At 34.7% G+C, this 12,394-nt stretch overlaps 1 protein-coding gene across 6 annotated transcripts in view; it reads right to left on the minus strand.

Annotated features, from left to right (window-relative positions):
• LOC106478270 (epidermal growth factor receptor substrate 15-like 1) overlaps positions 1 to 12,394 on the minus strand; it is a 93,927-nt gene that overhangs the window by 39,470 nt on the left and 42,063 nt on the right. For 5 of the 6 annotated variants that reach the window (XM_022381850.1, XM_022381846.1, XM_022381847.1 and 2 more), the window contains 5 exons: positions 12,042 to 12,089; positions 7,190 to 7,339; positions 6,264 to 6,425; positions 3,848 to 4,136; positions 3,465 to 3,568 (listed from right to left, as the gene is read on the minus strand). In XM_022381850.1, the coding sequence (XP_022237558.1) occupies positions 3,465 to 3,568; positions 3,848 to 4,136; positions 6,264 to 6,425; positions 7,190 to 7,339; positions 12,042 to 12,089 (753 nt within the window). The remainder of the gene's footprint in view (positions 1 to 3,464; positions 3,569 to 3,847; positions 4,137 to 6,263; positions 6,426 to 7,189; positions 7,340 to 12,041; positions 12,090 to 12,394) is intronic. The other variant, XM_022381848.1, reaches the window with a different exon arrangement.

Here is a 12,394-nt window from a genome sequence, read left to right on the forward strand (position 1 = left end):
GAGATAGAGATGCGGTTGAGGGCAGCAAGGTTATGCCCACAATGGTGTTGGCATGGTTGAGTTACCAAGACAAATCCTCAAGAAAAGGAAAAGAAAGACATAGACAAAAGATCCCAAGAAAGGTGCCACTGGTCCTGCAATTTCAACTGGAAGAGGCACATGTGTGTGTGTGGCCTGAATCAATGAATGGTTCAAGGGAAGCCAAAGTTCCCCAAAGCGAAAGAACATCATATGCAGGGTGTTAAAGAGAAGCACAAACCTAGATGACAAGACATTGCAATGTTTGTAAAAAAAAAAGAAGGATAAAACTAAGCACAATTGAGATGAGAGTGGTAGAATATGCATAAATGTATCAAATATGGAGCAAGTATAAGAAAAGACTTGGAAGGCTTTATAAGTATTCTCCAGCAGAAGAATGCATGTGTGCTAGGAGTCCACTTGAGAAGGGGTAAGGAGAAGCTAATTATACATGTAATACTGTAACCTCAGTCCCAATCTGTAAACAAGGTGAGTGAATTCCCCCATAACTCAAAGAAAGACATATGGAGTAAAAGCTATGCCTAAGGAACGAGCATGGAATTGAAAGACATGTACCCGAGGGATGAAACAGAGAAAATGTCTGGGGAACAGGCAATCAAAATGTGTAGAAAGGTGTCTGAATTTTTGAGCTTGGTCATCCATAGTCCAGGTAAAAAAAGAACCACCAAAGAGAAAAGAAACCCTCCATATGAAAACAAGGTATGATAAGAAACTGAATGAGAGATGACAGGTTAATTACTGGACCAGAAAAAGACAAAAGTAATAACCAGATGTAGAGTAAATACCCTCTCAATGGCATTCTTGGCCAAGAGATCTGAGATCACATCTTCGAGATACTGAAGATAAAGAGGAATAGAGGAAGGAGGAATGGAAAAGGGAGGAGATGAAGAGAAATGGACATACAAGTTGTTGGTGAGAACCTGAAGAGCCCATCTGTTGAAAAAAAAAGGAGACCAAAGGCTGGTGAAGAAAAACAGATCTGACAGGGTAGTCATTGGCAAGACGAGCAATGACCCTAACATTAGGAAGTTGGGGGGAGGGAAAGTAGAAGAAGGCTGGGTAGCTGGAATGGGAAGGGGAGACATGGATTCAGCAGGCCTAGGAATAGGAACAGAATGGTGAAGCTGAAAAAGATGGGAAGCTGATGTTGAGCCACCTTAGCCCAGGTTTCCAATGAGTCAGGAACACCTCTGACGACTTCAGATTGAAGAAATAGAACCCAGGTAAGTTCACAAAGATAAGTATGAGGGAGGTGTACATTAACTAGGAAAGCATCTTGCCCCAACAGCAGGGGAACCAAGTAGGGAAAGGTAAAGCAGGAGAAGAAGTACAGGCCAGTGTAGTGAAAAGAAGAGAACAAATCTCTTCAGAAAACCTCTTTAAAATGATCAAGTGTCTTAGACATAAGGTGAAGTGATGAGGGGTAATGCAAGAGGATGGTAAGATAGAAATAAAGGTGTGAAAATTAGGTACTAGAAAGGGAAATAAATGTTAAGGAGTCTAAAGCATAAACAGAAATTCCAAAGACTGGGAATCGCATAATGGAAATGAAGAATGATGGTAAGCCAGGACAAAAGAATCAAGTAGATGAGGAAGACAAGGAATGTTAGTATGGATGTGCAGTTGTTTGAAAAATAAGACTGAATGGACCCTAATGTCAGGTAAAGGAAGGAATACAAAGTTGTCTTGAGTATGAATTTCATGTAGTAAAGTATGGGAGGAATCAAACAACAAAGGCAAAAGAGAAATAAAAGAACATACCTGCAAAGAAGAAATGAAAAGAGTGAGGGTTTCCCTCCACAGATAAAACTGTGACTAGAAAAAACCCTGTCAAAATTGTCATTATTCTCACCATTGTCAAACTGGGGAGAAGTAGCACAGGCTGAATAGATGGGAGGAGTAAAAAACACCCATTCAAAACAATGCAGAAGAAAAGAATGAAGTTATTTTGAGCACAAGTGCCTATTGGAAGTTACTGTGCAAAGAGGTTGTGTTGACCTTCTATTACTGGGCAGCTACCATCACATTATGATGTAATCATGCATTAGTGCAGTTCGTGTTGCCCATGTGATTTTTACATGGCAATAAGCTCAAGACTAGTGGCATGCAAATCTCATAGGCAGATGCCTGAGGGATCAAACTATCCTGTGTGTAAAGGTGAGGTATCACCTCAGAATAAATGTTTCTGGTGGTAGCAGCTCTACAAAAATAATGCAGTTAACCTTTACAATAACACTGAAAGTAATTGCATACTCCAATAGTATTGTCTATGAAGGTTAATGTAATATTGATAATATATAAAATTTCAGTGTTTTTCAATTTAAAAAATTTTAATTTGAAGATTTCGAATTTGGGCAAAAACAGTCTGTAAGGGGTGTTGGAAAATAAATTACACTTTTTTCCCAGAGAGCATAAGAAAGTAAAATAATATTTTAATTTAATCAAAAAAGTAATTCCAAGTACCAATGTTGATTGATTGAGCCACCACTGTTCTCACGCATAAGTTTTAATCGATTTGCAAAAGATTTCAGCAATGCAACAAACATGTCTTTTTTTTGTGGCTGTCTCTGTAAGCACATCAGTGAGAACATGAATCAAGGTTTCATATTTGTGTCTCTCACATTCAGTTAACAACATTTCTTCTTTGCATTGTTCAACGAAAGCTCCAACATTTTCAGCGAAATTTAAATCTAGAGAGTTCCCAATCCACATTCCACCACTTTGTCACGGACCACTCTTTCAAATTCAACAATTCTGAAACTTTTGAGGCATTAATCGGATTTTTGAAATCTGGCATTGCGATGTGTCGTTGGAAGGCTTGAATCCTTGAAGCATGTCTGCGACTAGTTTCTAAGCCATCCGAAGGCAGCACATGTGACACGAACCTGAGTTTTAGTGAGCACCATGATTCAAAAGTTTTCACAACAAATTAAATTTGAAGAGTCAAACACCCAAGAGTACGTTGAAATGATGTTTTCTTATGAGTGATGATATTTGCGTTCCTACCAAGTTTGTCATTACTTCTGGGATAAAAGTGTGATTTATTTTGCAACTCCCCTTATGTTCTTAATATGGATTAACAACAATCTCACTGGTCAAAAACTTAGTAATTGCTGATGCAGGCAGTTATGAATGGTATATACAACCACCAAAAACCACCCCTTTTTTCTATAGCTTAAAATTTAAACCAGACTCACAATGTCTTGCATGACAAAAATATAACAAATAGGCAAAATAAATAGCTATGCTGGTTAAATCTTTGTCTGATAAGGCTTAAAACCAACAAAGATGTAATTGCATATTCTTTAGATACATCATTTACATATTTTTGTGTTCCATTTCTAATGTATTTCAATATTTTATCATTCAATTTATTACATTAGTACACTAAAAACAATTGTACAAAACACAAGAAAAATTCTCACCTTGTTACTATCTTTTCTACCAGTAAATTCCTCTTGAAAAGGATCCCCTCCAAAAGGATCAGAGGGAGTTGATTCTATTATTCCACTGTCCTTGAAAGGATCTTCTACAAATGGAAATATTAAATCAAATGTATTAAAAGAAAACATGAGTTCAACCTCAATAAAAAATATGTAATACCTCTACCTGAAATACCGAAATGTTAAAAACCAATTTAATATTCAATGGCTTAAAAATCCATGAACAGTTAATATTTCTATGGTTGAAATGACTGTCCTACTTTTGCACTTGAGCTAATTAGGTTTATTTTACAGTTTAAAATCAGAAAATCTCATGCTATAACTCTGGCTTAAAAAATTGTTGAAACTTTATAATGTTTACTAACCTTTAAATGGATCCTCGTTGCCAAAAGGATCACTAGAAAATCCATTAAAGCCGCTATCAAATGAGTCTTCATTTTTTTTAACAGGTTCTGTAAACTCACTGAAGAAGTCTTCTTGTTTAAATATATCTTCCACTTTATTGGATAAATCTGGTGGCTTTTGAAATGAAGCTGTTGCTTGATCTTTGGAATCTTCAGCTTTGGACACATCCTCCTTTCTAGAAGAATCTTTAAGTGCCTTGAAAGGATCATCAACATGAAATGAGGTTTCTAATTTACCAAAAGGATCTTCCTAGAAAATAATAAACAAGGAAAATTAAGATTTTCCACTTCAGAAGAATACGGCAATATAATTTTGGGTCCTATAGCAATATTTTCAGTGCACAAACCATTTTTACAAATAAAATTAAACAATCTTATTAAATGTGCATAAACAAATGTTTTCCTACAACAAAGTTTCAGTGCTTCACTATATTCTTAAGATTGTGAGACCATTCAACACACATAAAAGAAATTGTCAGTTTCCAAGAAATGTATAAGCATAAATCTTAAGAACTTTTTTAAAGATGGGAGTGAGGGTGATGCTATCACACTTTGCTTAAGGCCTAGAGTTCTACTTACAAAGTACAATGATGAGAATATTTTCTTTGTTATCTGTTGGCAAGGTCCCAATATGAGACTTCCACTAAACAGCATATGCTAGTCAAAAAAAATCACATGAACTATTTTTGATTATGAGATGCCCAATATTGAGTGAACACTCAGTGTTTTCACACACAGTGTTCTGTTTTTCTTGCAACCCACATAATACACTTTCACAGTAGCCATATGTGGTTGATTCAATTATACCACTGAAGAATATTAACACTCTCCAGTACAGTGGCACTATATAGGCTACTTTTGTATATGCATTCATAAAAATTAATAAACCATAAACAAAACTATACTTGACACACAAACATAATAACCACTGCATGTTTATGAATCTAAATATGATTTTGTTTGGTTAATTTATGCAGGCTTCATACAAGCCTATTAGTAATAAATGGTGCCTGTCCATGATGTTGAAAAGTTTGGCAATAAAAGATGTTAGATATTTTTGAAACTAACAGAAACAGATAATCAAGAAAGGTTTCTGACATAATAACTAAAAGTTTAGAAATTTAAAATTCTTATAAGAAAGAAAGTGTGAGTTCTACATTACATAGATTGCAGGGAAGAAAATGATCCAAGCTTTTACATGATGTTTTTGTTTTTAGAAGCTTGTAATTTGTATAATAATAATAATAAAAAATCCAGTTAGTTAAATTTTACAGTTTTGGAAACCATCAACTTCACAAATTCACTGTTTTTCAAACTAATTGTGTTATAAATAAGCAATAAACATGTACATGACAACAGATTTACATCTCTCTTTTGGAAGTTGGCAAGTTTTATCTATGCTTGCAGGAAAGTTAAACATTTATACTCTCCAAGTACAAATTACAGTTGGTTGGGCAAAAAATCAAAATTACAGCTACAGGTTTTTTAAGTTACTTTGAAACAAATGTTCATAAAATTCTAAATCTGAACATTTCAATTATACTTTTATCTTGTAGATAATTTGAAGGGAGAAATCAGGCAGAAATTTTTGAAACCTAATATGTCATTTGTTCATAAAAAACAAGATGGTGGGATGGATAAAGTTAAATAAAAAGTTAAAAAACATACAAAAAGAACAAATGTGCACCTTTTAGTAAGTTAGTTAATAAAGTCTGCTATAAAATTTTTCCTTTTCCAGGCATCTTTTATAAGTAATTCTTTTTGAAATAGAAAACACGAGTAAAAGGTAACATAAGAGACTAGTAGTTCTAAAATATAATAATGGCTATAGTAAAAAGTGGTATTTCTGCAAGCTTTGTCCATTTACAGGTATATGTAACAGGAGTTTATGCTTCTGTTGATAGATTTTCTTACACATATGTATAATAAATATTAAGCATATTCTTCCTACTTAACTAATATAACTTAGTCTGTTTTGCATATATCAGAAAATGAAAATTATGAATCCACTAGTATATTTCAAATAGAATTACAATTTTTTGTTACAAATACAAAATTGTGTGTGATGAATATTAAAAATGAAATATAAAAAAACATGAATAAAGTTTATGTTTTGTCTAATGGAACTCAATAATCTAAGTAACAAATCAAATTTGAAAAATCAATGACCTTTTTAATAACAGCTCTCCACAATAACACTAATGTAATATCGAATAACATTCTTTTAAACAAATATTGAAAATGGAGAACTCATGTTGTTGTTGTTTTCTGCTATAAACTTGTTTAACAAGTTTATAAATTAGATCTTAAACCAATAACCTAAGTGAGAAGTCTTGCAAGTTTTAATGATGAGACAAAAAATTCAGACAGGACCTACTTCTGCCATCAGCTGCTGACCATCTACTTCAGTGATGCTTATAGGAGCTACCTGAACACAGCCATTGTTCATCACATTAAATGATCCTTCTATATGAAACTCAGCTATTACTTCATTCATTTTTAGCTGTTGTTGTCGTAGGTGTTCAATTGTTTTCTTAGTCTGGGACCAATGAAAAAATTTATACCATTTAATTTTTAAAGTAAGTAAAGAAAGTATTTCAAGGATAATGCTTGCAACAAAGATTAATTAAATATTTAACCTGTAATATGCCCAGCCATAATTTGGATAGCTTTAGTGCTTTATTTTAGGGTCAAATAAATGAAAATGATACCATATATATTTTGTTACTGGTCTTTAAAATAAATTGTTTGAAAATGAGCAAAATTTCAAAGCAAAAGATTTTAAGCACTCACAAACTTGAAATAACCAAAATTGTAATTTTACTATTATTCATAAGCCTTTTTTCCAGATGGAATTATACATGAATAAGAACTTACAGATCTACTATTCTTGACAATTTTCTTCCACATAACAAAACTGCAGTTATTATGGCTAATGATGGTTTAGTAGCAACCTTAATTTTCTTATGTTTTTTATCAACCTAAGTTTCTTAAATTTTGCTTCAAAATCCTACAATAAATCCTTACATTTTTCTTGAGGGTTAGCATGAAAGATTTGAGCCTACAAAAAGTACTCTCTACATTGTGTGACCATACTTGAGCTGTCAACCAAAAGTAATGTTATTAGGTATCTGTAAGTGCTACGACTATTAACAATTAAAAAAATTAACAGCTACAGCTGTCTTAAGAAAATAAAGACAGAAAATTATAAAAGAATTTAGGAGAATTAGGAAGGCTGATAAAAAAAGAAGGAAAGTTAGGGCTTTTAGAGAGCCTATTAATGTATTAGACATTGCAATTTACCTGATCAATTTCAGACTGTGTCATTTTGACTGTTTTAAACAATGAGTCTAGTCTATTTTGTCCATCAGTTATTTGTTTCTGAAGACTAGTCTCTTCCTGACGCAACTCATTTAGTTCATGCCTTTTTTCATTTAGAGCAAGTTCTTGGTCCTGTGAGGATGACATGAAAATACAATTTCAGATCATTATGTCTCTGTATTCAACACAAACTCTTATTAGTATGACATAAACAATCAATCTCGCATAATTTAGTTCCAATTTGGTTTTTGGTTTTCAGAAGGCATAAAATACAACTTCGTATAATTTGGTTCATGTTTTTGTATTTACAGTCAGTTTTTGATCCTGTTAGAATGATAAAAAATATAAAATCAAGCTATTCTGATAACTCGTATCTTTTTATATTTAAAGCACGATTTTGGTCTTGTTAGAATGACACACACACAAACACACATAAATGTACTAATTCAGATCCTATAATTTATTTTGTATTTAAAGCAAACTCTTGGTTTTGTCATGATGACAAAAATATAGTCTTACACTTGCACACAAAAATTTATTTTTCTAGCAATATAATTGATAATTTTTAAACTTTCATCTGAATGAACATTAATTTTCAAATTATTTTCTGATCTTGAATTTGGTGTAATCAGATGCATTTGAATGTATTCAATATGATGGCACTTTATCAACTATATTCACAAACACACACATTCAGAATTTTCAAGTATACTTAAGAGAATTTTTTGTAGCACTGAGCTACACAATGGACTATTTGCTTTGTGTCCAATGTGGGGATTTAACCTTGAATAATACCATTATAAACCATTAATTTACAGTTTTTAATGATGAACCACTGGGTGACATTTAAGATACTGTTTCTTTGGTTTCTAAATACTATATTTCACAATTTCTTGTGGAATTGATTAAAAAAAATTGAAGAAGTGATGTTTTATCACGAAATTAAAATAAAACACATTTAGAAAAGCTCTTGTTTAAGGGAATTGATGCTGATTAATTTTATTTATCCAAAGCCATTGTTCAAAATAACTGACTGTACAAGTAAACTCACACAAAATTGTAGACTATAATGAAGACTTTTAATGACTTGTATCCAGGTGTTTTTCCATGTGATTTGTTTAATTTTTCATGAATTTATAAGAAACAAAGACGACAGAAAAACATCCACATGTTTAACAAACAGATACACTGGATTCTTATCACTAATACAATTCAAGTTCACATCTTATTGAAATATACAGAAGAAATTTCATGAAATTGTTAACGAGTAGGATAGTGTACCCACTCACAAGTGAATACTTATTTTTGTGCAAAAATACAACATACCTATATACTTTTAATGGAGGAAATAAAAGACAAAAATAAACTCTCACTCTTAACCAGACCCTTAAACTAATATTAAACACATATAAAAGTTATTATTTTCCTATACTGAAAATATATTTCCAACACAGTACCTTACCTCTTCTCGCATAAAAGACTATTCTCGTTCAGAGCTGCCATTTATATGCAAAATGTTTTCACATGCTACAAGCCTTGAAACTCCCACCTACACCACGCTTAACGTGGTACACTGCATATTCACATGTAAATCATCATACGACAACCCTCCACCATAAGAGTGCACTACACCCTCCTGACACACGACTCCCTCTATTCGATTCTACTGAACTATCACTTCAAAATTAAGCAGAAAGTAAACACTGGCTTTAAATGAGGAAGAAGGGTGGAAAGCATAAGATTAGGTAAGTACTTATTGGAAATATGTTTTCAGTGTAGAAAAACAATAACTTCCAACACGGTACCTTACCTCTACTCACATAAAAGCTAAAATCACACATTGAAAAGGTGGATGGATTGGTGCAAGGGATATAGATAAGCATCCTTTGTAAGCATCTGAAGAACACTCTTGAAGTGTGAACCCCTGTTGGGAGAGGAACACACGTTGGAGACTGCACCACTTCTGTACCAGATATACTCTTCACCTAGTTAGGTAGTAGGTGTCGTATAAACTGGCAGATATGAACTGCAATGTATGACTGAAATCACCATGGGAAGGAACTGGATAGGAGAGTAAGCATAAAGTTGGTCCAGTCTTGACTGAGAACATCTACTGCTATGACATGTGGATGAGGAAAAGGAGACAAAATAAAAAAGGTAACTTGATATTGAGGAAAGTGGCAAAAGCATCTAGATAAGGAGTACCCCATTCGAGAGACTACTTTGTGGGGGAAAGATGATTTGCCACGAGGTTGAAAGCACCTGGAAGATGACATGCTACGAGATGTATCTGCAGTGTGTGGGCCCAATAAAGTAGTTCCAATATTTGACCACAGAGGGAACAATAACAGGTGCATCCTTGGTTGAAATAAGAGCTAATGGTAGAATTGTCTTAATGGCTCAAGACAAGTCTGTTCCATACAATAGGACAAAAATGATCCAAAGCATGTCGTAATGCCAGAAGCTCCAAGATGTCGATATGGTATGACATTTCTATCTGAGACCATTGTCTGTAAGCCTCCTGCTGATCAACCCCTGACCTTAACCTCACAGAGAAGCATTGGTGAACAGATGCAAATCCAGACAAGGAGAAAGTAGTACCTCCACCATAGTTTTGTCTCTATTCAACCAACGATGGAGATCGTCAAGAAGAGAAGGGGAGGAAAAGTAACTGGGGAGTCCAAGGAATTCCAAGCAAGACTCCATTGGATGTGCAATCTCCACAGAATACAATGCATATGCACATAACCCAAGGGTATAAGGGCATCCATGGGAGCTCAAGCCCTCAGAAGCAAAAGAACCACACATGCAAAAAGAGAGGGAGAAGAAAATATGTTGAAAACTGAAAGCTTTGTCAAATGCAGGCAAAGTGAAGAAAGTTGGATCCGACAGAGTCAACTGTTGAAAAACACACCCAAGTGGACAAGATATTTGGTAGGAATCAGGAAAGACTTCTCCATCTTGAGAATCAGACCAACATAAGCTGCTTCTGTCAACAGCAGATGAGTGTGTTGAGAAGACATCAGTTTGGAAGGAGCTAACAGAAGCCATTTGTCCATGTAGTGGTGAAAGTGCAACTCTTGAACATGCATAAGTTGGGCAAAAGCTTTGACCACTCAACAAAACACATACGGTGCTAAAGCAAGCCTGAAAGGTATAGCATGAAACTGAAATACAACCCTGTTTAGGACAGATCGATAATAAGGTCATCCACAGGCCTGGAGAAAAAGCCCACTAAATGGTGAGAAAAGATTCCATGGTAAAGCAGGGAAGATCTAGATATTGATTGAGGGGGAGGCAGAGTGATTACAGTACATCGGCTCCTGGACTTCTTGGGGACAACAAAATGCCTAGAGTAAAAACCTGGGGAAAGCTAGCTGACAGGCTTGATAGCATGCTGTGATAGAAGAGTCTGAACAGCCTCAGATATACATTGACTGGTAGCAGGATCCTGCAGTAATGGGAAGGATATTGGGACCAAAGACAAAGTACATCTAAGAAACCACTGATTACCCATGGGTTGGGAGTGAACTCCCACCACCGGTGAAGAAATTGGACAAATATGCCTCTACTGGGCTGAATGCCACCAAATAGTCACCAGAACTATTGGCAAAAACTAAAAATGTGAAAGATGGGAAACAGGTATAGAGTAAGATATAGGAGAAGGCTGAGACAAATGAGCAACTAAGAAAGAAAGGATTGGGTGTAGCCTTGCAGATTCCATATGTGACTCCAAATATAAAAAATAAACCTATGGAGAAAGAGAGCCATCACAAATCACAAAAATATGTATAAATGAGAGATATAAGGTGAAGAGGAAGACGGGAAACTGAGCTTGGGATAAACAGGCAGGATCTGCTCACCACAAAAGCAAAAATGACTACAACTACTGAAAGTCAAGAAAGGGATCAAAGGCATGATAAGTAAGCCAATGCACAATGATCAGAAGCCCATGATGGATGAAAAGGCATGCTGGCACCATCCCTCAATTGAGAAATGAAATGTACAGCATGTACTTTAAATTCAAGAGAAGGAAGGAAGACAAAGGGCAGCATGTAACTTAACAGGGAAAGGATCATATGAAACTGGGGATACAGAAAATGTAACGAACCTAAGAAAACATATCCATAAACGCTAAGGTAAGCCTAACAGATTTCCATAGGAGAGGTACAGGAATTGAAGAAAACAAAAAGTCAGTCAAAATTCTCATAATCATGAACAGCCATTACAGGGATGGGATGATCTCACAAACTGTTGGAAAAAGAGGGACAAGACACGTAAAATTCAACTCTTTGCAAATGATGGCTGAAAAATTCCCAGCCGAGACTCCAACACCTGAAGCCTGTGACACAAAATACCAAGTTCATAATCAACTGTGAGAAAAAAATAAATAAAGGGAAGTTCTATTGACGATATACTACAGTTAATAAACTGTAGAAAAAATTATTATAAACATAAAAGAGGGAGTCACGTGCATCAGGAGGGTGTGTCGCACTCCTATTGGTGAGGGGCTGTCACATGATGACTTACATGTGAATATGCAGTGAGCCACATTGATGCTTGGGTAGGTGGGAGTTTCAAGGCTTATGGTAAGTAAAAACATTTTGTATATAGAGGGCAGCATTGAACAAGAATAGCTTTTATGTGAATGGAGGTAAGGTACTGTGTCAGAAATTATACCTGCATTACTTAGGAGTAACTTGCATGGAATTGTATGTGCTGAGGTGGGGTTAGGAAAAACCAGCTCTATTCAATTATGAGAATAGGAAATTTCTCAATCATAACAATAAGTACAATATAACTCAAATCTTGAGTTGAATACAATTGTAATTACCTCTAATGACTTCTCTTGTTCCTGTAACTGGCTTTTCATCTCCTCCACCTAATTAAACAAACTTCCAGTTAAAAAGTATCCTAATACTATAACTTTAGAAAAGTTACAACTGTTACCCCAAAATCCTTAACTGGTTTAAACAAGCAAACACTGCAAGATATTTATATTTTGCCTTTTTTTTTGTTCAGCATTTAGTTTCAGTGCACAACTCATAAACAATCAACACATACTCTTTAATAGAAAAAAAAAGAAGTTAGACTATATTTTGAATTCAATCCAGTGGTGGGATTCAGGCGGTTCGCACCGGTTCATGCGAACCTGTTCTTAGAATTTAATGACCTCCACAAACCGGT

This window comes from Limulus polyphemus, unplaced genomic scaffold, assembly GCF_000517525.1.
Source record: "Limulus polyphemus unplaced genomic scaffold, Limulus_polyphemus-2.1.2 Scaffold195, whole genome shotgun sequence".
Taxonomy (NCBI): Eukaryota; Metazoa; Arthropoda; class Merostomata; order Xiphosura; family Limulidae; genus Limulus; species Limulus polyphemus.